This window comes from Vigna angularis, chromosome 11, assembly GCF_016808095.1.
Source record: "Vigna angularis cultivar LongXiaoDou No.4 chromosome 11, ASM1680809v1, whole genome shotgun sequence".
Classification (NCBI taxonomy): Eukaryota; Viridiplantae; Streptophyta; class Magnoliopsida; order Fabales; family Fabaceae; genus Vigna; species Vigna angularis.
In genome coordinates, this window is record NC_068980.1 from 8,182,135 (window position 1) to 8,208,387 (window position 26,253).

The following is a 26,253-nucleotide window of genomic DNA, read 5'->3' on the forward strand; positions in this document are numbered from 1 at the left end:
GAAATTAGAACTAATTTTACCGAGTCTCTGGAGAAAAATTTGACCGCATTCACTATCAATTTACATTAATTGCAGATTTCTATTGATATATTTATGAATACAAATAAAAAATAGACTAAATGATTAGATTTCCTTAACTCTATATTCGAAAAAGTTATACAAGATCGAGAGAAGAAAAAAAAGTATTGCCATGTAATAAATATATCAACTAATTTATTTAATAAATATAAGGCATGAAATAAATGTAAATAAAAAAAGGACAAACATGCTATTATTTTATTGTGAGATAAAATGGGTTGAAGAAAAGGAAGTTTAAACATTATGGTTATGGTATGAAAAAAAAAGGAATGATAAAAGAACATCGAACTTGGTAAAAATGCACATCCAATAACTGCGTTAGTATTTTTATCCACCTCGACCCTAACTGTCATTCAACATACCAAATATGTGCGAATCAAGTGAATTTTAGGAAAACCATTTAAACAATTCATTCTACTTTATTTATTTAGTGCAATTCATCTAAATTGATAGGTAGTTATTTAGAAAAAAAAATTATAAATTAGTTAGTTTGTTTAAACTTTTTCATCAATATTTTTTATAATTTAATATAATTTTTTATTAACCCAAAATTCATTTATGTAATAAAACATGAATAACTATATCTTCTTATAATATTTCATATTTAATAAATTTAACAATTAGTTTTATCCTTTGGTTAATTAAATAATTTTAATTCAATGAGTTAGTTATTAATTTTTAAGTTACAAACTAAACATTTAACTAAAATTAGTTTATCAACTCGAGATAAAAGTGTTAAAATAGATTTTAACATGTGAGTTGAGGTTAATTTGTTTTAAATTATAAGTTACAAAAAGTGACTTGAATTCAATTGATTCATTTTTAACTTAATATCTGTCAGTCAAACCATCTTTAACATTTCAAATATTAGAATATGAATTAAGTTTTCCATGATTTTAAATGATTCAAATTAAATAGTTATTTAATCACTAATTAATTTTTAATTTTAATAATCTATATAGCTTTATTAAATTTATTTATAATTCTTATTTTAATACTAATAATAAAATAATGTAAATATTAGTAGAAGAGTAACCATGTCCATTGGCATGATGAAGAGGGATTAAAGGAACTAAAAAAAGCCAACATTTTGGTTCCGAATTCCAATGAATGGAGAAAAAGGGGCAAAACAGAAGGAAACCAACGGGCATCTTTGACAACCGAGGCCATCGTGTTGGCTGTGACGCATATGTGTCTCCACCCTCACAACAAGACAAATTGCCCACTGCATCAAATCGAAACCTGTGCCTATGCTTCACTGAAGCTAATTATAAAAAAAAATTAAGCTTAACTTTATTTAAGAAATTGTTTTTTTTCTTAATTCTCATCATAAATTATTTTTTAAATAAATTATCGTACCCGATTATACTTATAAAAATATTAGTAATTTAGATTTGTTTTTTATTAATCTTAACATAATCACTACCTTCGTACTATATTGTAATTTAATTTCTGTACACAGATTAAGAATAATAATAAACATTTCATTTCTTTTCAATAAAAATATTGTTTTATTTACTATAGATAGAAATATAAATATAATTTATTTATGACAGATTATAAATAAAATAGCAGAAACTACACTAAAAATTAAGAACGTCAGTTAATTTATTTATTTTGAAAAGTAGAATTACAAATATTTTATATGGTATGATTTTTTTTTTATCTTTACCTAATCTAATGTTAGATAATTTCAAAGTAGACTCTTTATACAAACATATGATAAATAACTAAACTATAAATTTATAATAAATAATACATACAACAAATTAGTACTTTGGCTTTCTTGGGAATGTGTTTCTTATGATAATATTACAAAAAAAAAAAAAGAAAAAAGAATGAATATATTCTATTTTTATATCATATAAATTAATAGAGGTATAAAATGGATACCCACTTGACATGAAGAATAGCCTAATATAAGTGTGAACCCATTTTGTGAAAACTACATCAGTCAAACAAATATTGTCGAATTAAAAATAGAAGCTGTTTCCTTTTTATCGGACCCCTTATGTTTATTAGGGTGTTGCTCCCTCCACTGCCATCCTATACTTCCTTCACCTATCCACACTATTTTAAATAATTTGAAACCTTAATTTTATTTTTTCAGCACTCATCCACGAAATTCTTTTTCTCTTTTTCTATTTTCGTTTCACCTCCCCATCTCTCGCACTTTTATTCCTTTTTCTTCCCAGTTTTTTCTTTTGGTTTGAAAGCTTCCATTGCCACCGTGGTGTGAAGGGGAGTCGCCGCCATGGTGTGGAGGAACATCGAGGAGCCTCCAGAACATCAACCAGCGTGAGGAAGTATACATCAACAAAGGTAACATCCTTCAACGGATGTCCCATTATTTTAGAGTTTTATTTCAAGGTTTATTCGAATACGCACCTGGAGGAAGCACGACACGCACTGTACCACTCCACGCACTGCACCACTCCACGAGAGAGACTGCTTGATAATTCTTTCCACCACCACCAACCTTTGCAACAAAAGAAAGAGAGGAAGAAATATAATGTTAAAATGAAAGAAAAGTATTTTATTCACGTACGGGACTATAATAGGTTATTAGTAAAATAGGTTGTAAATGAGTAAAATTAAAAAATAATAATCTTAAAAATAAAATTTTACTAAGGGCAAAATAGTAAAAGAGAGGTGGAGGGAAAAAGGTGTGGTAGTGAAGGAAGCAACACCCTATTTATTAATGTTTTTCATCTCCTGTTCCACTGTGAGCCCATAGAGTTTAAGTGTATATAGAGGTTACTCCCTTCACTTCTCCATCTTTCTACATATAATTCTAAAATTATACTACTTTAATCGAGTTTTGAAATTTATTAAAATTTTTGAATTCAACAAATTATAAGATAGGTTGAAAAACAAAATCTTTCAAGTAATTTTGGATTCTATTGAAAAAAAAAATTCTTTAAACAAATTTCAAAATTTGTTAAATAACTTTTCAAAAATTTTAACGAATTTTAAAATTTATTAAAGAATTGAAAACTCTTTTTAGTAAATTTTGAAAACGAATTTTGAAAATCCGTTAAAAAAGAAAGTGGAGTTATAGAGTTTTTTTGAAATATAAAGATAATTTTAGAATTTTTTAAAAATGTAGGGGTATAGAGAGAAACGTGGGGTGGTGTAGGGAGAAACCCAGTACCAATTTGAAGAAAATGGGTCGTTGTTGTAATGTAGGTCCATAGAATTAAAAAGTTGGGGCAGCATGACTCCAAGCAAAGTTGAGGCCCATACAGACGGTGGTTGGTGTGAGTTTGCGTGAATCTTCGTCCTCATGTTCCGCTCTATCTGCGTAACGCGTTCTGTGATTGTCCCGACAGAGAGAGATGACGATGCATTCACGGATTAGAAGTGTTGCCGGAAACATCAAATGCGCCGCGAGACTCTTCAGTTCATCATCTGCAACCTCTCCGGCGGCGCCGTCGCAATTCTCGAATACTCTGGCAGGGCTCCGGGATCGGCTGGCGGAGGAGTCGCCGTCTCTCTCGGACTTCATTGCGCTGAAATCGGAGAGCGCGTACTCGGTAGAGGTTGGGACGAAGAAGAAGCCGCTTCCGAAGCCGAAGTGGATGAAGGAGGCCGTTCCTGGCGGCGAGAAGTACGTGCAGATTAAGAAGAAGCTCCGCGAATTGAAGCTTCACACTGTTTGCGAGGAGGCTCGCTGCCCTAATTTGGGCGAGTGCTGGTCCGGCGGCGAGACAGGCACTGCTACCGCGACTATCATGATTCTCGGTGACACTTGTACTCGAGGTTGCAGGTTGTAATCCAATCATTTGGCTTTCTTTTTATGTGTTTTAACTATTTATTTATTTTTTTAATTGGTGCATTTATTTGTTTTCTGAAACTGGATTTGAGGAAACATGGATAAGTAGGTAGAGCAAATAATCCTTCACGTGTTTCAGTTTGATTGATAAGTCGAGCAGATAGGACTAGTCACTGGAGTAAAAAATAACATGGAATAGTTCTGTGCTCATGTTATGAATTCTAGGGAATGCTGTACTTGCTTGAAGCAATGCATGTTTTACAGATTGAGTTGTTTACTTGCTTAGCACGAATAGTTGACTGAGATTGTAATAAATTACATGTACAATCTTGGTTACTCAACTCCAAAAACTAGCTCATGAAGTTAGAGCTGTCCCAAACTTGTATATATTTTTTTGGCCATATCATTAGTGAGCGTGAGATCTCGAATACATTCCTTCAAATTCATGACTTGACAAGTTTACAGGATTCCATGTAATCCTATAATGGCTTGATAACAGTGACTCAATATGTCAATTAGTAATCACTAAAATAGGCTCTGATATCATGTTTAAATTTGAGTTTGGATGTATAACAAACTTTGATGTTAAAATATTTAGTTGTTCAATCGATATCTATAACTGTACTTCTCTTATGGGTAGTGCTTTTTACACATTACATCCTTTTGTTTGGGAAACTACACACACGATCATTGCTAGTCAAGGAAGGTAGGTGTAATTTCCCAAAGAAGTACTGAATGTAATAAGAACTGACTTCACGTAAGGTTTGAATGATTACCCACGACTCATTCTAGTTCTGTGGATTGGTTTTTTCACAAACACTTTCATTTAATTATTTGTTTTTAATTTTCAGATTTTGCAATGTTAAGACATCGAGGACTCCTCCACCACCTGACCCTGATGAGCCCACCAATGTGGCTGAAGCAATTGCATCATGGGGTCTGGATTATGTGGTTATAACTAGTGTTGACCGTGATGATTTACCTGATCAAGGGAGTGGTCATTTTACTGAAACAGTGCAGAAGCTGAAGGTACTGAAGCCTAATATCCTGATAGAAGCCCTAGGTATGCATTTGAATGTTTATAGTTTCTGAAAATAGTATGGCATCTGGTTCTATCAAATAACAAACAAACCAAGCGAAGCCTAATTCTGATAGGTGGGCACCTAGTTCTATTTAAAAAATTAATCATCCATATGGTTTGCTATTGTAGTTTGTTGACAATGGGTATGAAAGGAAGGTTTCATCAGTTTTTGAAGTGTAGGATAGTTGGTTGCAAGGTGAATCAGGTTGTACCTATAGTGCTAATTTCCCATGCAGTGTCTATTGCTGAATTTCATAGACGTAGTATTTTTATTACTGAAGTGTGATATGCTAACGGTACGACTTTTGATAGAATTAAAAAGATATCTTGTTTACAGGTCAATGAGAATAAATTTGTTTTTATTTTGTATTTTCATGTTTTTATATTAGGTATCAATCTTAGTATATATTTGTTGATGTTAGATATATTGTGTTTTATGTTAATTAGGGAAACATGTTCCTATGTTAATATGATATTAGAGTTATGGTTTAGAGCTTATTTTAGCGAAATTTGTTGTTTGTTGGGCATGTTCCATTTGCTATTGGACTGCTATCGGATCACCCATTAATGTCTAATCCCACGCACGAGATGTATATACCTCGGCGAGAGGGAGGTGTGTCGGAAGTCCCACATCAACTAGTGATAAGACCAATTTAGAGTATATAAGTGGGTGTAAACCTCACGATACAAGTCTCGTGGGGTTGAGATAGATTCAAAGTCCACTTCTTAACATAGTATCAGAGCCTAAGGTTCTTTTGAAAAATTTTCGTTGCTCCTGTCCACTGTAACTGCCGTCGCCATTGCCGCTACCGTCTGCTGCCAGAGTTTCAGTTTCAACCTGCGACCATGCGGTTGTGCTTTTTAGGTCAGGTGGCAACCCCAACACCATCCAAATTGTCGCCATTGGAGTCCATACACGCTCCCACGTGCCAATCAAAGTTTGCAAATGCTGTCTTTTCCAGTTGCTTGTGGCGGGGTATGCGTCGTCTTTGGCGCCGATCATTGTAACCAGACTCATTGCGTCCTTCTCTCTCTGGATCTGGCCTTACTAAGTATGTCAATGTGAACTTGCTAAGTTAGATGATACTAATTATGCGACTTGGGCACCAAACATTAAACTTTGGCTTGAGAGTCAGAAATATCTTGATCATCTTACTCAAAGAGTGACTGATATTGCTCCTAGTGAATTTTCTCGTTGGAAGAAAATTGGTGCTCAGTTATGCATTGTTTTCAAGAATACTCTTCACTTTTCTTTAAAACAAATGTTTCATGCCTACGTCACTGGTTCTGAAGTCTGAGATCGGGAAAAATTATTATACACCAATGATACCCAACGTCTTTATGGTGTTTTTCACAAACTTTTCAATGTTGTTGCTCCTTGAAGTCAAGATTCTATGGTTGATTATTTGGGTAAGATTTAATGAATTATTACCTCCTATCTCTACTCCTGCCCAAAAAATAGAGCAACGATCAAAGTTCCTTGTGGAATTGGCATTACCCAGACTTGTTGATAAATATTCCTATGTCTGTGATCAGGTTTTGGGTTCCCTTGTTGTATCCAAAAGTCTGCTTGTTCCATCCTTTTGTGTGTGCCAAGTAAACCCTCAATGATACACCTATTTTTGCCCATGATGCTTCTGCTTTGGCATGTCAACATGATGAATCACCCTCGCAAGCCAGGAAAAGGGCATCATAAGTGTGACCATTGTGGCAAACTAGGTCACAAGATTAACATGTGTTATGCATTACATGGTCCTCCTCCTTGATCTGCTGTTGCTCATACTAATCCTCCCTCACAACCATCCTCTGTGGATTCTCATCCATCTGATAGTGCTGACAAATCTACTTTCTTCAATGAATTTCTTAAATGGTGAGATGATCGTCAACCCTTTAGTTCCACTGGTTCTGTTGCATGCACTGTACATTTTTTTGTTGGTCTAACTCAATCTTCTTCTATTGGTCCTTGGGTTCTCGATTTAGGTGCCATAGATCACATTACTGATAACAAATCTTTGTTTTCTTCTTTATCCTCTCTATATAATTTACCTTCTAATACATTGGCTAAGGAGTCTATGGTTTTAGCTCATGGTGTTGAGACTTCTGACCTTTTTCCTTTTTATCCATTGACAATGTTCTTCATGTCCTTGAGTCTCTTTTTAACTTATTATCTATTATTCTTCTAACCCGTTCTCTTGATTGTGTTATTTGTTTTACCAAAAATTATGTTTGCTTATAGGATCAAAGTTTGAGACAGGTGATTGGCATCGGATGTGAATCTCATGGTTTTTATCATCTCCACCCTTCTACACATGTTGGCATAATTATGAAGTCGACATCTCTCCTTCATGCTTAGCTAGGTCATCTCAGTTTGGCTATATTGCAACAACTTGTTCTTAGCTTGTCCAAGTTATCTAGTTTGTTGCGTGAGTCATGTCAATTAGGGAAACATAGTCGTAGTTCCTTTCCTAGTAGTGTCTCACAACATGCTTCTTCCCCTTTTGCCTTAGTTCACTTTGACATTTGGAGACCTAGTCATGTTAAGTCTAATTTAGGTTTTCATTATTTTGTTATTTTTATTGATGATTATTCCAAATGTACTTGTTATTCTATCTTTCAAACCTTTTATAATGAAATTAAAACTCAATTTGGTGTTTCTATTCGAACTTTGTGAAGTGATAATAGCCGTGAATATCTTTCAAATTCTTTTAAACAATTTATGGCTTCTCCTGACATTCTCCATGAAACTTCATGTGCTTATTCACCTAAACAAAATAGGGTGATTGAACGCAAGAATAGACATCTTATTAAAACAACTTGCACTCTTTTAATTCATGGTGAGGTTCCTCAACATTTTTTTGGTGATGCTATTCTTATTGCATGTTATCTTATTAATCATATGTCATCTTTAGTTTTAGATAACAAATTTCCTCATTCTATTTTATTTCCTCATGAATCCCTTCATCCCTTGCTTCTTTGTTCATAATTTTAGTCTTGGTCTTGATAAGTTATCTCATAGATCACACTAATGCGTTTTTTTAGGATTTACTTGATCACAAAAATGATACAAGTGTTTTTTTTTTCCTTCTCTTAACTACTATTTTGTTTCTGTAGATGTCACCATCAATGAGTTTTTTTTTTTTTTACTTTTAAGGGTCCTTACTTCTTCTGATGTGTCTTTGTCTACTACAATTAATATTCCTATTGTTTGTGATTCTTTTGTTGTGCCTAATCCACCATCAGAATATTCTCCTCCACCACCCCTTTAGGTTTATAGTCAAAGATGTTCCCAATAACCACTAAATGACTCACTTCAAGTGCTAACTATTTTGTCTCCTCCTACACTATCGATTGAGTCCGACCTTCCAATTGCCCTCCGTAAAGGTATATGTTCTACTCACAATCCTTCTCCCATTATATTGCTTTGAATTACCATAGATTATCATTACCTTTTTATATCTGTTTTTAGTTTATTTCTTCTGTGTCTATTCCTAAATATGCCAGTGGTGCCTTAGCCCATCTTGGTTGGTGTCAAGCTATGCTAGATGAACTAATTGCTCTTCAAAATAGTGGAACTTGGGAGCTTGCTCCATTATTGTCTGAGAAATCCGTTGTTGGTTGCAGGTGGGTTTTTGCTATCAAAGTTAGTTTTGATGGTACTATTGATCGCCTCAAAGCTCGACTTGTGGCCAAAGATTAGACACAAATTTTGGATTGGATTATGGTGATATTTTTCTCTAGTGCCAAAGATGACTTCTGTTCGTTTATTTATAGCTATGACTGCTCTTCACCAATGACCTCTTTATAAACTAGATGTCAAAAATGCTTTCCGCAATAGAGATTTTCACGAAAAATTTATATGGAGTAATCTCCCGGATTTGTTACTCAGGGGGAATCTTTTGGATTGGTATGTCATCTTCGCAAGTCTTTATATGACCTAAAACCCCTAGGGCTTGGTTTGAAAAATTTAGCAATGTTGTTTAACAATTTGGTATGACTTAGAGTGAGGCAGATCATTCCATCTTTTACCGTCACTTAAGTGTTGGATTTATCTATTTGATAGAATATGTTGAAGACATTGTTCTTACAAGTATTGATCACCATGACATCTCCCAGATGGAATAACACCTTTGCCACCATTTTCAGACCACAGATCTTGACAAACTCAAATACATCTTGGGTATTGAGGTGGCACAATCCAACGATGGTATTGTTATATCTCAAAGGAAGTATGCATTGGATATTTTGGAGGAAACTAGGTTGATGAATTCAAAATCTATTGACAAACTCATGAATCCTAGTACCAAACTCCTACCAAATCAGGGGGAGCCCAAGCAATATAGAAGATTGGTTGGGAAATTAAATTACGCTATCATTTCCTTTGTAGTTAGTGTGGTGAGTTAATTTCTCAATTCCCCTGTGAAGATCATTGGAATGTAGTCATCCGTATATTAAAGTACATTAAAAGATCTCTTGGAATAAGTTTGTTATATGGTTCCAATAACCATACAAAAGTTGTTTGCTATTCAAATGCTGATTGGGCAAGATTTCCTTTTGATAGAAGATCTACTTCCGGGTATTGTGTCTCCATGGGTGATAACTTGATCTCTTGAAAGAGTAAGAAAAAAAGCATTGTGGCAAGATCTAGTATAGAAGCAGAATATATAATTATGGCCCCAATCACTTGTGAACTTGTTTGGCTTAAACAATTGCTTAGAGAATTACAATTTGGGGATGTCACTCAAATGACACTTATATGGGACAATCAAGCTGCTCTTTATATCAATTTTAATCCCGACTTTCATAAGAGGACCAAAGACATTGAGATAGATGGTCATTTCATCTGAGAGAATAATGTATCTGAAGACATTAAGACTGAGTTCGTAAACTTAAATGACCAGGTAGCATACATTCTCACTTAGTCTTTATAGGTATCGAGAATTAGTTATATTTATAACAAGTTTAGTACATACGATTTATATGCACCAGTTTGAGGGGAGATGTTAGATATATTGCATTTTATGTTAATTAGGGAAACATGTCCCTATGTTAATTATGTATTTTTTATATATTTATTTGTATCTAGGTTTAGTCCACATTCTCTTTATTATAAATACATTACTTTGTATATTTTCTACACAAGGAAGATTAATCTTAGTTTTTCACTATATTCAATAGTTGAGATGGAGAATTATTTAGGGTACTATGCTTGGTTAAAAACCTTTCTAAATACTAATCAAAATTTCTTCCTTTGATGACTTTTGCACTATTGTTGTTGTAAAGTTCCGGACTTCCGAGGAGATGATGACTGTGTAGAGAAGGTTGCCAAATCAGGATTGGATGTCTTTGCACATAACATCGAGACAGTTGAAGAGCTACAGAATGTTGTACGGGATCATCGTGCTAGTTTTAAGCAGTCATTAAAAGTTCTAATGATGGCCAAGGAATATGCTCCTGCTGGAACACTCACTAAGACTTCAATAATGTTAGGTTGTGGGGAAACACCTGACCAGGTCGTGAAGACCATGGAAAAGGTTCGAGCGGCTGGTGTTGACGTGATGACATTTGGGCAGTACATGAGACCTTCAAAGCGCCACATGCCAGTATCTGAATATGTTACACCGGAGGCCTTTGATAAGTATCAGACTCTTGGCATGGAAATGGTGAGTCTTTTTGTTCACGTGTTTGTATTTAACTTATTTTTGTTTGGAGAAATACTCATTTTTTTGGGAATTCATAGGAGTTGTTGAAGACGATAGCATTTATATTCCATAATTAATTGTTTTCTGTATCGGTAGTCATCCCAACTGCTTATTATAAGGGAATACTACTGATTTAAGTCTCTATGCCACTAGGCTCGACAGTTTTGGCCCGACCCTTATCATAAGGAAATACTACCTCTTTAAGTCTCTACGCCAATAGGCTCGACACTGGGGGGGGGGGGGGGGGGCTAGTGTTGGTAATTTGCCTGATGACCCTCTTAGCATGAAGGAATACAACCTATTTAACAGGTTGGTTATGATGCTAGGAAACTGCTGTAGAGGGATTCAATGACACTACTCGGAATGTTAGGTGAAAATCTTGGGGATATCCAATCATGGTACTTGAAGTTGGTTAAGAAATATGAACTATAAGGGATAAATGATATCGATTAACATATGGAATAATAGAACCACTAACAGAACAACTAACTAGGCTTATAAAAAGCACTTATCACTGAACAAAATAACGGCTTGACGTACGGGGTCTAGCGTATTGGTAATTAGCCTAACCCCCTTAGCATGAGGGAATACAACCGATTTAACAGGCTGGTTACGATGTCTGGAAACAGCTGATAGAAGGTATTCAATGAGACTACCCGGAATTTTTGGTGGAAATCTTGGGTATATCCAATCATGGTACTTGAAGTTGGTTGAGAAAATACAAACTATGAGGGATAAATGATGTCAGTTGACATCTGGGACAATAGAACCACTAACGGAGCAACTAACTAGGACTTATAAAAAGAACCTCTCACTATGAACAAACTGACTAAATTCTAAATGCTTTAGCTGGAAGCCCTAGGAACGATACAGAGGTACTTTTGGCCAGAGCAGTTTCCAAAAGTAATTGATAGAATCATTGTTATCAAACTCTCGAGTTAACTCGTTGAGTTTACGTTCCCAGACATGGCTTCCGAGTTAAACTCGTTTTCTGCATAAACTCGATAGAATCGATTGTGAAATCGGTAGGATCTTGTAAATTGACGAGTTTGGAGCGATTCTGCGAGTTTGAAAGTTATATATTTAATGAAATGCATCAAAATTAATGACAATAATTCATGTATTTATGTTTTACAATATTTATTTTTATGAACAATATAACTATAAATTTTATTTATTTAAAGTTATATAATTTTGTAGACTTATTTGAATTAAGATATTTATATAATTTTTTTCATCTGAAGTAAATTCTTATGAGTTTACTCGACTTTCACGAGTTTACTTTAAACTCTTGAATTTGATAACCTTGGATAGAATATATGATGAATATCTTGTAACACCAAGATTGTAATATTTTAGATTACCTTAGAGATTTTATCTTTAGAATAGTTTTTCTTTTTCTTTTGATAAGTGTAATATGTGGCTTTGCTAATTCTTTGATTTCCAGATTTCCTTATATTTCATGACTTGACTTCTTATTTAGCTAAGGATTATGTTATAGTGTTGTAATAAAAAAGAATTAGTGTTTTATCATCTTAATGCAACTCCTTATTCAGATTGTTTCATTTTCGTCCCTGTACCAAAAATCCAATAATTTTAACAGTAATTAATGATAGTATATTTTCTCATAAATTTTTCTGGCCTTCATGAAATCCTAAATATCAGTTCTGTACGATACTATTTTATTTATTTTGTTGTTTCCTGTGTTATCTCGGTGTAGATGATATTTGAGTGGCATTAAAACTTATCACACTTGAGCTTCTTGCCTGTATTTATTATTGTCTCAAAATTTGGGGCATATGAAAAACATCTCCTGCATCATTTTTGCTTATTCAGTTCTTGTAAAATAATCGCATCTTGCCAATCCGTGGTAAATTCAGGCTTGTTATTACCTATTTATTCTTAGGAGTTAGCACACCCGGACCCAGGGGACCTGTCAATATCAATCTTTACCTGACATTCTATTTTTATTCATCAACAAGCGAGTGCAATCATGGAACATTTCTCTCCTTTTAATTGTTGCATCCAGCATCATGATGATTTGTGGAAAAACTGTAATACTATAAAAGTTGCATATATTATTTAATTATAGCTATCATGTGGTATGAATGACGAACTGATTCTACTTTGCGTTAGGGCTTTCGATATGTGGCATCAGGGCCCATGGTGAGGTCTTCATACAAAGCAGGTGAATTCTATATTAAATCCATGATTGAATCGGATCGAGCTGCATCTCCCTCAAAGCTGACATCCTCTTGATCCATTATCTTTTTTTCTTTTATTTACTCACTCCAATGTGCATATGTAAGGAGCGCAGGCTCACTTCATGCTGTTGATGCTCATGCCACGTGTAATATGAGTGAAAATCTGTAAACGGGCATGTGCTGTATGCCATTTTTTTTTTCAGCCTCCTACTCAACCCCAACACCTATTATTTGGAAAGTGCAGATTTCAGAGTTGATTGTATATGTTCTCATTTACGTGTACTCATTTTCTCTATTTAACTGGTACTCATACCAGTTTCTGTAGTTATTAAAAGCAATAAATGTTTTCCTCTTATTTGAGAAATCGTCTAAAGCTGCTGATTTTATTACTGTTGAAGTGTTGATTTTATCTCAATTTGGGTTTATTTGGTAGTTAACATTCAAACTTATCTCACTGAACTTTATAGCAGCGTACTACCGCGAGCCTATATAATTGTGCTGGCAAATTGTCCTGAAGCCATGTTTAGTGTTACCGTTACATTCATCAGAAGGATAGCTCAGCACAGCAATGACTGGTGAGGTATTCTTTTTTTGGGTTGGGACTTATGACAGGCTGGCTAGTGCCTGTCTCTCAACATCTTGTGGGGACTGAAGGTAAAACAATTGAAAGGTGGAATGCTTTGAGTAATCAGTTTTGGTTACAATACATTCCTGGAGCATATAAAATCTGTCGAAATATGGAAAGTTTTGGGGGGTACCCTTGTACCTAGGGTTCGTGTGAATATAGTCGTAAAATGCTTACTGGGGTAAATCTTGGTGAGGTTTTTGTTTTCATTGTCTATTACAACTTAACAAACTGATGCTGATCAGAAGAGAATCCATTTAAGTTTGTCCAGTTTTTGGTGATGCTAAGCTTCATAAGATAATAAATTTAGCTATCAATAGACGGTGCCAAAAATGGCAGCTCGACTAAACCCACATTAATAAAATTGTGTCTGCTTCAGTGCCAATAGGATATTTTGGTAATTTTTCTAAAGAAAATATTTTAAATATAAAAAATAAAAAGCTACGTATTTTTTAAAATTTCAATTATATTAATGAAAATACTTTTTGATTTTAGATATAATAAAAAAATTTTAAAAAATATTATTATTATTATTTTATATGTCCAGTTAAACCAAAAAGTTAATGAATTGAATAAAAAATATCTGATTTAATTTATGTCGAGATATTTATTTTACAGACTTTTCAGATTGGCTTATATTTTACTGCTCTAATAACAATTCGTTTTAATTTAGGTTAGCGTTTTGATTGGTGCATATTGGGACAGTTTTAGTAGTTATCATTATAGATATTAAAAGTTTAAGTATTACGTAAACAACGACCAAAATTTTTTCACACTATTCATAGCGTTTTCTGTGTATTCGATTTGTTGGTTTTGAAATGAAATTACTATCTTTCTTAAGTGAGAATTCAAAAGGCTTCCATCTTTATTTTGCTTACGTTCTTTAGCATGATATTGACAGCCCTGGCCACCATGTTTAGCTTTTGAATAATCTTTTCCCATTGCATTAACTTTTAGAATTGCCTTTTGAGCTCGTCCTTCTCAATTTCTTCCATCAAATTTCAGAATTCACTTTTGAATTCAACTTTTCCATTTTCTGAAAGGGAAAATATTATGACATTTTCAAAGAGAATCTTATTTTCGTCGAGTGTCCTATTATGCAAGAAATAAGTGTTACCATTTCAGAAAACGTGCTAAATTTAGACTGTTTAAAACAGCACTAAAAACTATATTAAATACCGTAAAAAATCACTTTTCTTCATCGCGTAGTTTTCGAAGATTTGGAATTTGAATTCTTTCAATTTAAAGGGTTGCCAAAAGCAGTTTCAAACTGCAATTTCCTTCTTTTAATAAACCCTACATTCCAATGGAGTTTTATAACCACGCTTCTATCATAAACTAACTATAATTGCAAAGCGTGGTCCATAAAATAACGTTCCTGAAGGCAACACAAAATATATTTTCAATATTTTTTCATCAAATATCTTGAAAGAAAATAATAATTGACAGCATCAAGCAAATAATAATTAATTCTACATACCCACTATCACATATATCATATTAAAAAAATATTACATAGCTTTTATTTAAATAAAAATTTAAGTATGGTTCCTTAATAGTTATTTATGATAATTTCTTTACTCATCCGCCCGCATAAATTTAAATACTTAACATTGATGATGATTTTGAAACGGAGCTCAAATTATGAAAAGCGAATTTATTTATTTATTTTGCTTGGCTACCAGATATATGATTTAAACATTATATATTAATACTAATATTTTAACTATTGATTTTTATTTTAGTTTTTTAAAAATAAATCACATATGGGAATTTTGGTTTAATTTATACAATTCAATCCAACCTTTGAAGAATAAAACCAAATAACTGAGCAAGAACAAAGCGAGACAAGCATTTTGCGTAGGAGTATTCTTCTTTTACGTGAGATATAAACAGATACTACTACTTATAACTATCTATGTTAACTTTATATACCAATACGTTGACTTAAGTAAAATTAAATTTGAATTACTTAAAGAAAATCTCATATTCAAATATCTAGAAAAAAATTATTGGAAAAAAACACCATAATAAATGAAGTTTTTAAAGCAGGGATTAGTCATCATTCAAATTAAACAAAAATCTTATCTGTTCAAACACTATTAATTATTAATAAAGCAAAACAAAACTTTCAAGTAAAAGAACTAAAATTCAAAACGTAGCCATAACTTAAATATATCTTACTCCAAAGAATCCAAGGCGATACTTTAATTAAAATTACTGTATCTTTTTTTTTTTTTTTTCTGAAGTTCTTTTATACGGACAAATCAGTAAAAGAAAGCTAAACTTTTATGAATGTCATGGAACATCCATGTTTTCTAACACCCAACTAAACATAAACATTTACAAGAGTATTAAATTCAAAATATTTATTTAGTTAAAAGGAAAATATATTACATGTTTAGATTAGATTTTATCCTGCTAAGGTTGTGAGAATATAATACATGTCCAAAAAAATATTTACTTTTAATAAAAACATAAATACAAAAGTAACATACTTTCCTTTATTTACATCATTATTATTTAAAGTCTCACTTATTAACTAGTTGAACTTTTTTAATAAGATTGAATATATTTTTTGTCTCTTAATATTAAATGAATATTAAAATTATTTTTTTTAAAATTTTGAACTAATTTAATTTTTCATCTTTAAAATTCTATAAATTTAATTTTTTTAATCAAATTTTATTAAATTTATTTAAAATTTTATATATATTTCTTAATTAATATTGAAAAAGGATGTATCAATGTAAACAATTTAAATACGTTTGAAATGTTAAATAAACGTGATAAAATTTAGTTAAATTCATTAAATTTACATTTTCTTTAAATGGAAGGATTAATTTTTTTAAAATGAAAAGATTAAATTGGTCAAAGTTTAAAATAGAAATTATTTTCATTTTCATTTTAATATTAAATTTTTTTAATGTGTTTAGTAGACTGTGTATCTGAAAAAGTATCAAACAAAATATAATTTCTTTCTAATAGCACAGACATAATTTAAGATTGTTGGATGCAAGTGTGGCATTCATCCAGAGCAAGATCAAAGCTATTTATGCAGCTCCAACCATGTTCTTGCTTCACTCAATCTAATTCATCTCACTAGTTACACCTTTTTTCTGTGTTCTACTTTTTCTCTTCCAATGTCTGTTATCCTCTCACAACCTTTTTCCCCAAATCACCCTGCATTTCAATAGCCGTTAATCACTTTTCATTTCGTTACCCATCAAAATTTTCAAAACCAAATAACCAAAGCCATGCAACAACATTCTACACTGCTTTCTTTCCACCACCACTGCTACTATAACATTGTTGCAACTTGAAACTCAAAACTCTTGCCAATTTGTTCTGAAAAAAATCAAATGGGTTGCTGCTTCAGCACCCCTAACTCCAACCAACCCCAAAATGAACCTCAACACCCACAACCCCACCGTGGATCCCTTCAACAAAACTGCAGAACCAGAATCCCACAACCCCTTGAAGAGGAATATGTGAAAGAGGTTCTTTCTGAAACACCCATCTCCAAACTACAACAAATTCCAACTTTTAAGCCACAGATGAAGACCCAATTGCCCGTTATGCAGCCCCCAGAAGTGCCCGTAAAAAAAGCGTTGGAACCTGAGGAAGTCTCTCTTGTGTCGGAAACATGCAGCAACGGTGAGAGTTTCTCCACCACCACCACCGCCACCACCACGGTCACGGAAATCCGAGAAGATGAAGCCACGAGCAAGAGAAGCAACGCAACTCGGAACCGGAAGCGTTCCTACGCCGTGGACGGCAATAGAATCAGCTCCAGGGAGCGGAGGCAGAAATCTCCGGCGAGAAAGCCAGAAATTCCGGTGAGGTCACGGCCGGTTCCCCGGAGAGATTCTGATCAGGTACGCCGTCTTTCCGGCGGGGGTTCCATCCGACGGTCGAGTTCACCAACGCGTGGAGGCCGGAGTAATATCCGACCGCCGATGCGACAGGTTCCGGCGACTAAAGATGCCGTGCAGAGAAACGAAGGCGTTTCGGTGAAGGAGTCATTAGAGAATCCACATGTGTCATTGGAGTGCTTTATTTTTCTGTAGGTTCAGCAAGCAAGTTTCTCTGTTAGTTGTTTCAAGAGTTTTTGGTTTGGTGGAAGCAATTTTGAGTCACATCACATGACATGTTTTGCATTTTAGTAGCAGTTTCAAGTTCATTCCTTTCCATGTTTATCGGACATGACAAAATTGCTTCTGTAAATACCTGCAACTCCATATAGATGTTTTCCTTTTTTGTGTTCTAGCCTTATATTTCTGGTTAATTTGTATGGAATCTGCAGCAATAATATGTAATGTTTTGTTCTAATTCTATACACTCTTGAAAATCTTTCTGCAGAATGTTTTTTTATATAATGAATAACTAAAGCAAATGCTAAAAGTATATTATGTATAAAACTAAACTGTTAATTGCATGGACTTGATTAATCGTGGAACTAATTTAACTTGATGAAAAAACTGTGATAATTGTACGGATGTTACAGTATATCTTGTTTAATTACATGATTTTGAACAAAAAGCAAAGAAAATATGTAAAAGTATTAGGATTGAAATATGATTGATGAACTTATGGGATCTAAGTCGATTACTGGAAAAGAATTGACAGCACACTGTGCTTAGTCAGAGAAGATTAAACTATGTTAATCTGTTGAGATTGTATGGATATATGTTATAATGTACGATAGTAATTCATGAGTTTAATGCAGTGAGCCAAGAATGATCATGGAAATTGAACATCCTCTTTGATTACTTTATGGGGGAGGGAGAAGAAGACAGAGACAGAGACAGACACAGAGGCTTCTTTTGTTTATGTGGTTTGTCTTGTTTTGTTTTCTTTTTTCTATTGTGTTCAAGCAAGCGTGTACTCTCATTTCAAGCGTGCGAAAAAGTGCAGTGGACCGCAAACTGACAAATCATGAGACAGGTTTCTGTGAAATGTTTTCACTTTACTGATTTGATTGTTAATAGTTTGTTTTTTATTCTATTGTCCAGCAAACTCCCTTCACCTTACTGTAAAAAATTGGTGACAAAGGATTAATTTGGCTTCACGGGAGTGATGAGTGTTGATTTTTGGTTCCTTTCTACACAGAATAAGTTTAAATGTAAAGTTTCTTTCATAAACTATTTAAACGGTGAAAAAAAAATACTCATGGTTAAAACTACAACATCGAACAGAGAAATAGGAAAAAAGAAAAATTACTCTTATTTTCTAATGTAGATTTTTGAAGTTTAATTAGAAATTAATTTACCTTATTTTGATTTTTTTTTACGAAATAAATTTTTGTAATAAAAATTACTCAACCTGATATAAGTTACCCTATTTCTTAGAGGAGAGATGCTCCCTCCACCTTCACTCAATACTACCTTTCCATGACCAAATTGTCCCGCAGTAAATTTTTACCAACAACATTAACCTACTTTCATTAATTATTGCTCTCCTCTCTTTTATAACAAATGCACCCCCCCACACCAATAAATTGTGCACACGGAAATCATTCATGCCTTTCTTCTTCTCCCTCGCGAGCTAGATTGTGGTGGTGGGGTAAGTGTGCGTGGTGTGAGTCGGTGTGGTGGTGGGTTGTGCTGGAACGTTGGCTGGCAAGGAACCGCGGTGGTGGGTTGTGCTAGAACGTTTAAGGTGGTGGTGGTTATCGGAGCAACAAGAGGAGCTTCGTCTCAGGTGCACGATGTCAATCCTTCAACGGATGTGATGATCCGTCGACGGATATCAACATCCGTTGAAGGGGTAACGGATGTGCGACATCCGTTCTGGCGCTCCGGTCATCCTCTCCACAGAAACGGAACAACAAAATACCAGAATAAGAAAACTAACCTCCAGCGGCTTTCTCCATCCACGAACGCACCGCCCACGAACCACCGCGTACCACCACCTCCACACCACCACAACAGGAACACCCACACCACCGCACCACCAACGGCTCTCCGACGACACCAAACGAATCTCACGAGAGAAAGATGTGAGAAGAGAGTGAGAGAAGGATGTGGAAAGAGAGGGAGACGGATGTGAGAAGAGAGTAAGAGACGGATGTGAGAGAAAGAGTGAGACAGAGTGGGAGGTGCGGCTGATTTAGGGTTTTAAAGTTAAAGTAAAAAGTTAAAATTTTAAGAATGATTTTGTCATTACAAATTTTATGGGGAGGTGCACCAAATATCACTGGTGGTGGAGGGAGCAATCTTCTTCTTAGAGAATAAGTGTGTCAACATATTAACCACATCCAATATCACTGAGGCTAAGTCCATCTCATCATATTTAAAAATACTTGAGAACAAATTTAGTCATTTCACATTTGGGGGGTGCATATGAGAATTACATGGTGTAGAAAGAATAAACCCCTTAATCTTTCAGGAGATCATCCACACGCATCCCACCATCTACCGAAAATCTCTGAGCTTCACTGAGTTTCGATACCAATATTGTGAATTGACAAACTAGTTTATGAGTTGTGAAGGCAAGACAACTATTGATAGCTAATTACAATTTGTATAAAATATCACCCTTTAAGTAATGTAGTGGCTTGAAAGAGTTCTTACTTATATTAAAGTTCTAATTCAATATAGATTCGTCCAGTAGAAAAAATATTTCATAAAAAAATAAAAATTAATATAATATACTACCAGAAAAAAATATTATTATTTACGGCTAAAATCTGTAGATAAGGATCAAATTTTATAGATAAGACAATGTTACTTAAAAATTATGTATAAACAAAGATTCATAGGTAAAATAATCATAAGTAACATTATCTAAGGATGTATTCAAAATCGGGTGTAAGAGTTAAAACATCCAACTAATTCAATAGAATATGCTTACAGTTGGTCACACTAATCATGCATGATAATCAATATCTCTTAATGTAATGGAGATATCAACCAAAAGAACAAACATTCAAATCCAATCTCTGCATTTGTTTCTAACAAATGCCTAAAAAAAAAATACTGCAACTACATAAAAAGAGTTAAAAATAATAACTAAGTAAATTTAATAATAATTATTATTAAATAAGAGAAACATTTTAAATGGATTAAGAATTACGTCATCATTGGTTGTTGTGACTGAGATGATGAACCAACTCTGCTTCTAAACCTAACTCTTCTTGATACAAAATATATATTATTAATATACACAAAAACATAATTACCAAAGAATTTTAGAAGAAAAATAATCCAAACTCGTACATGTGAAAATATTTTCTGAAAGCTAAAACTCTTCATTGACATTGATATCATCAGATTTCCCAACCAATTTTGAGCACATATAAGTGTTTCAATCATTGGTAGATTTGAAAAGCTTATCAAATCATCCAAAATCTACCTCTATTACTAAATGTACTCTTAGAGGAAAACTGTGGAGATAGAGGTGACCAACACATCTAACCATTCTTGATAGAATGAAAAACCGTGAAAAGAATTTATTTTTCACCAAACCAAAATATAAAGTTGTTCATCACCACCACCAACAGACCCATTTAAATGCTTCTTAAAAGCACCAACGCTTGCCAAATATTTAGAAATTTCAATAATGGTTGATGCATCAAATTGAGAAGAAAATACAGTTGTACCAACATGTGGATGCTCAAGTCTATATTGTTGTTCATCATGAATTGATTTATATCAATGATACATTTTTTAAAACTATCTTCTACACAATTAGTTAATTATTCAACTTTGTTTGAATCATGTTTATATATTTCTTGAAAATTCTAAATCAAATACTCAAACTTTTAACGAAGATAAAAAATGACACTAAAATACATTGATGTTATCAACAATATCCCAATACTTGTGATACTTCAGTCTCATCTCACAACGAGTAGAGGCTAAGATAGTATTCGGATTCATAGTTGTTTTGTCAAGTGAAAAATGAATAATAGTCACTTGGTTCAATGTAATGTGTATACTCACATGCAATTATGTAGAAAAAAATTGAGTGGCTTCATAGATAATTTTTAGAAACTTAACAAAAGCTTGGACAGGTTTTCAATTATTAACGGTTGGAGGACTTTCATCATAAAAAACACATACACTAGTAAAAAATGACGTTTTAAACTCGGACATTATGACTCGGTTTTTATGGAACCGAAGCATATCAAAACGCGGTGGCAGTCTCGTAATTTTAAAAGCATTATATGCCTCGGTTCTTAAGCAACCGGTGTCTAAAGAAAATACTGATTCGGTTGCCAGAGTGAACCGAGGCCAAATCCTCACGTACCAAAGATACGACCTCGGTTGGAAGATAGAACCGAGGCATATTGGGCTTGGACTGGGGGCCTTAAATCGAGAGAAACCAGTCTGGGTAGAAAAACTTTTCCCCAAAATTCTCCTCCTCTTCCCCTCTTCTCTTCCTCTTCTCTTCTCTTCTCCTGCGACGACCTCTTCTTCTCTTCCTCTTCTCTTGCGACGTGCGACGACGGTGGATGCGAGGACGCAGCGAGGACGCGGCGGCGACGAGGACGCTCTTCTCTTCCTCTTCTCTTCTCTTCTCCTGCGACGACCTCTTCTTCTCTTCCTCTTCTCCTGCGACGTGCTACGACGGTGGACGCGAGGACGCAGCGAGGACGCGACGACGGCGAGGACACAACGACGAGGATGCGACGACGACGAGGACGCAGCGGTGACGGAGGGAGGTGACGGTGGGCAGATTTGCGCTCATGAAGGGGCGGCGGGCAGATCTGGGCGCATGGAGGGCAGATCTGCGCGCATGGAGGGGCGGAGGGCAGATTTGTGACGAGCGGAGATGGTGGTGGTCGGAGATGCTTCTGTCGACGGTTTAGGTTGCACGAAGAAGCTGAACCACACCGTTGGTGGTGGTCGAAACTGCATGGATAACTGGCCTCTAACCACGTCGTTGGGGAAAGAACAGAGAAACCTGGCTCTGTTTCACCATGTGCGAAGAGGAAGAAATTTGGGTATGCCCTTTGCTTTGTGACACGCATTTTGCTTCTCTGGCTTTGGACATGGATGACGCTGTGTTGCTGATTGAGTATGGACCGCTGTTTGATTGATTCCTGTTACAGTTTTCTTGTTTGTTTTAGATTTTTGAGCTGAAATTGGGAGAAATCTTGGGAGAAATCTTGGGTTTATTTGGCATGAGAGAATGAATGAACCGAATGAGAATGAATGAGCCGTGAATGAACCGAGTCTGAAGTATGAAAAAATAAAAAAAAAAATACATTCTACTGCCTCGGTTATCTAAGAACCGAGGCATATTCCTGTCTCGTTTTATCTCGGCCTATAACCGAGGCATAAAGTTTAACCTTTTTATCTCGCCCAGATATGCCTCGGTTGTAGAACCGATGCCTATAAACATAAACAACCGATGCCTTTTCTCTTTATTGTACTAGTGATATAGCTAGAGTCTTCGTTGTCAAGCTTCTCAAATGCAACTTCAAATTTTGTTGTTACATCTAACTTCATATATGAGGATTTCACCTAATGGAAACATCAAAACGCTATAGTTTTTTGTAATCAACTTTTGAAAACTATCTCACCAAAAGAAAATCTTTAAATAACAACTAATTTTAGAGACAAAAAATAATTAATCATTATTGCTAGTGACTAATTTATAAACTAAAAATTATTGGTCTTTAAAATTATCACTATTATAAATAAAAAATTATAGTTAATCATCAATTAGCTACTAAGGTTTTGGTAAAAAAAATATTAATGTCTAAATTAGCGTGTAGGATACTTTTTCATTTATAATTTTATTATTTATAGATTATGTGTTTTACATATGTAATACATACGAAAAAAATTATTTCCTTATTTCGTGAATTATATGTGATTTACTTGATTAATTTGAGCTTTTATTCTACTCTCACGCCTTCACAATTTATTCATTCTCTATTTTGTTTGTCCTTAATCTAAGTCCTTCCTTGTTAAAGCTCTAAACCGATCGAAGTGGGTTTTAAGTCTAACTCAATTCCAGAAAACTGCCTTGTAAGGTGAGATTTGCACCCCATTTATATATTATAATTTGGTTTTATCTTTAGTTGATGTGAGACTTCCAACAATAGAAATGTTCACATCTCAATCTCAATGGATAATTGTTCATGATACTTTTTTGTAAAAAATGTTGCAGCCTTTTCCAAGAATATTTCCTACTAATTTTGTATAATGAATTCTCTTGCCCAATTATAACAAAAAAATTTGTGGAAATATACAAATCCTTTGGATAAATATACCACAATATATACTAGAGTATAACATTCAGAAATGATTTATGATAACCTAGAAAGTGGTGAAAAGGTTATCTTGGATTGATATACACGATTAACCGGATAAAAGGAATATCATCTCTCACAAAACATTTACAACCTAACTTTTGACTATATTTTATTTTGTCAAGGGGATATTCACACTCATTGTATCTTTCAGTGCATAGGTCTATCGATGAATATCTATACTCACGTAAGACCTATATTGTTCCGATAATGACTTTTAGGGTCAAAGGTTACACAACAAGTAGAAAAAAAAGGACTTTAATTAGACTATACCTATGTGTACATAAATTGTGATATATTACTCTTGAAATATTTATATTAGTGTTGGTGAGCACAATTTTATGTAAAATGTGAAACTTTGTTTCAAATGAAATGCATGAAATTATTTAAGGATAACTAATTAATTAATTTAATTATTATATTTAAGTATTGTTAAATTGATATGATAAAATTGTTTTGAAATTATTATGATAAAAGTATTGTGAAGTTTTTGTGATAATAGTATGTATAAATGTATCATATGTGAATATTAATTTGTCTGTCTTTGAAAATTACTGGAAAAGTTTTTTGAATGAAATAAGTTTGTGACAGAGATGGATTGTAAATGTTGTAAAATATGTTTATGATTGAAATATTTGTAAAACATGATAAAGATAATCGGTATTTTTTTGTGTGTGAAGAATGTGATTAAATACGTTGTGAAATTACATGAAAGGTTGAACATAATATTATGAATTATTTGTGTAATATGCATATTAAATTAAATTTAAAAGAAAGCTATGTCTCTCAAGTTTATCACATTAATTCTTTGTCCAATGATTATTTGAAAAGTTGAATGAAAGTTTAAATAGATTATCTTAATTAGATTTTAGTGATTTTAGTAGTGAGTAGGGATGATATCTGATCGAGTCGGATACGAATAATGTCTATCCCTATCCTGACTTATAAAATGAAAACTTCACTCGCAATTCGTCTATTACTTGTGTGGATATTTGTTTAAAAAAAACATGTGAATATTTTAAAATTCGCCGATACTCACGAATACCGCAAATATTAACAAATATATATTTTATATATTTTTAAAATAAAATTTAAATAAAATAATAAAAAAATATAAAATTTAATATAAATTAAAATTAAATTTTAATTAAATTTAATCTAATAAAATATAAATTAATTTTATTTTAAATTAAATTAAATTATAAAATATAAATATAAATTAAATTATTATTTTTATGTTTATCTTTTGCAGGTAACGAGTATCCGCAGGTCGGATATTATAATACTAGTAATCGACCCGTTTATAAGTCGGTATTAAAATATTTATTAGTCGTAATCCGTGTGTAATAAATATTCACTGACATCAATTATTAGTTCCACAAGTATTTGTGAAGGTAAATTTTTTTGTCATCCCTAACAATGAGTATAATAATCAACCTTGTATTTAATTTCATCCAAAGAATTTTATTGTGTACTTATTCACTACAAGAAAAATATATATTATGGACTGTTATAATCTATCGATGTATAATCTATCCATAAGTGTATAAATTCATTGATAAAATAATAATATTATTGTCGATTAAAAATTCATCTATAAAAGTTATCACGGATGTATCAGATTTGTGGATAATTATTAACGACAATAATCTATCATTAATTACAAGCATATTTAGTTTTTCTGGTATGAATAATTTTGTCAATAAATTTATAGTTAAGGTTGTGTTATTTATCATTAAATATATTCGTCGAAATTCGTTTGTAAAAATTTATTTTTACAAATTTTAACATATATAAAATATGACAACAAAACTTTGAATTCACAACCAATTCAATACAGTACAATTCCAAACCACCGTATCAATACAAAACCACATATCACATAATCTACATATTTAAGAAAATAATGTGAACCATCTATTAAATAATATATATATATATATATATATATATATATATATATATAAAAGCATACCAAACACAGGTAACTTTTCAAATACAAGTATAGTTGAAAATAATATTTTACACGTACAAGTTTCTGTACTAATTTTCATAATTAGGAGAAGATTGTGCTTCATTTAAGTTTTTATCATTTAAATTTTGATCCTCCTGATTATTTTGTTGTTGAGAGTATGAGTGGGGTTGAGCTTAAGATTGTTAATTTAAAAGTAATTAAAATTCCAACAATAGTATTATGAAATATAGAGATGTGATTTGTTTTTTGAATTTTTCTTTTAAAAGATAAATTGGCTAAAATTATTTTTATGCTTCTAGATTCAATTTACTCTGATAAAAATGCTAATAAAAAATGTTGAGGACGGACTTAGAAGAACTAGAAAAAAAAAGACCAAATTTTGTTCCATTTTTGATTTGGGGATGATTTTAAATCATTCGGTGAGGTCATGTGGTCTATTATTGTTTTATCTCTTTAGAGGTTAAAAAGACTAATACAATGAAAGTGATTCTCTTAAATAAAATAAAATTTGATTTTTAACTTATCTTCCTTTTGGTTGCAAAAATATTA

At 33.1% G+C, this 26,253-nt stretch overlaps 2 protein-coding genes across 2 annotated transcripts; both read left to right on the forward strand.

The window, feature by feature from the left end:
- Positions 1 to 3,297: 3,297 nt before the first annotated feature.
- LOC108334036 (lipoyl synthase 1, mitochondrial) lies at positions 3,298 to 13,201 on the forward strand. Its single transcript, XM_017569630.2, has 4 exons — positions 3,298 to 3,847; positions 4,705 to 4,916; positions 10,215 to 10,594; positions 12,770 to 13,201. Exons 1-4 carry the CDS (start codon positions 3,417 to 3,419, stop codon positions 12,890 to 12,892), a joined length of 1,146 nt encoding a protein of 381 aa, XP_017425119.1. The 5' UTR covers positions 3,298 to 3,416; the 3' UTR covers positions 12,893 to 13,201.
- A 3,623-nt stretch (positions 13,202 to 16,824) lies between these two features.
- On the forward strand, positions 16,825 to 17,532 carry LOC108333532 (uncharacterized). Its single transcript, XM_017568998.2, has one exon. It carries the CDS (start codon positions 16,825 to 16,827, stop codon positions 17,530 to 17,532), a length of 708 nt encoding a protein of 235 aa, XP_017424487.1.
- Positions 17,533 to 26,253: the final 8,721 nt, after the last annotated feature.

Coding starts and splice junctions, on each gene's coding strand:
- LOC108334036 (XM_017569630.2), top strand. CDS start 3,417: ATGACGATGCATTCACGGATTAGAAGTGTTGCCGGAAACATCAAATGC. Junction 3,848..4,704: donor ACTTGTACTCGAGGTTGCAG/GTTGTAATCCAA, acceptor TTTAATTTTCAG/ATTTTGCAATGTTAAGACAT. Junction 4,917..10,214: donor TATCCTGATAGAAGCCCTAG/GTATGCATTTGA, acceptor GTTGTTGTAAAG/TTCCGGACTTCCGAGGAGAT.
- LOC108333532 (XM_017568998.2), top strand. CDS start 16,825: ATGGGTTGCTGCTTCAGCACCCCTAACTCCAACCAACCCCAAAATGAA.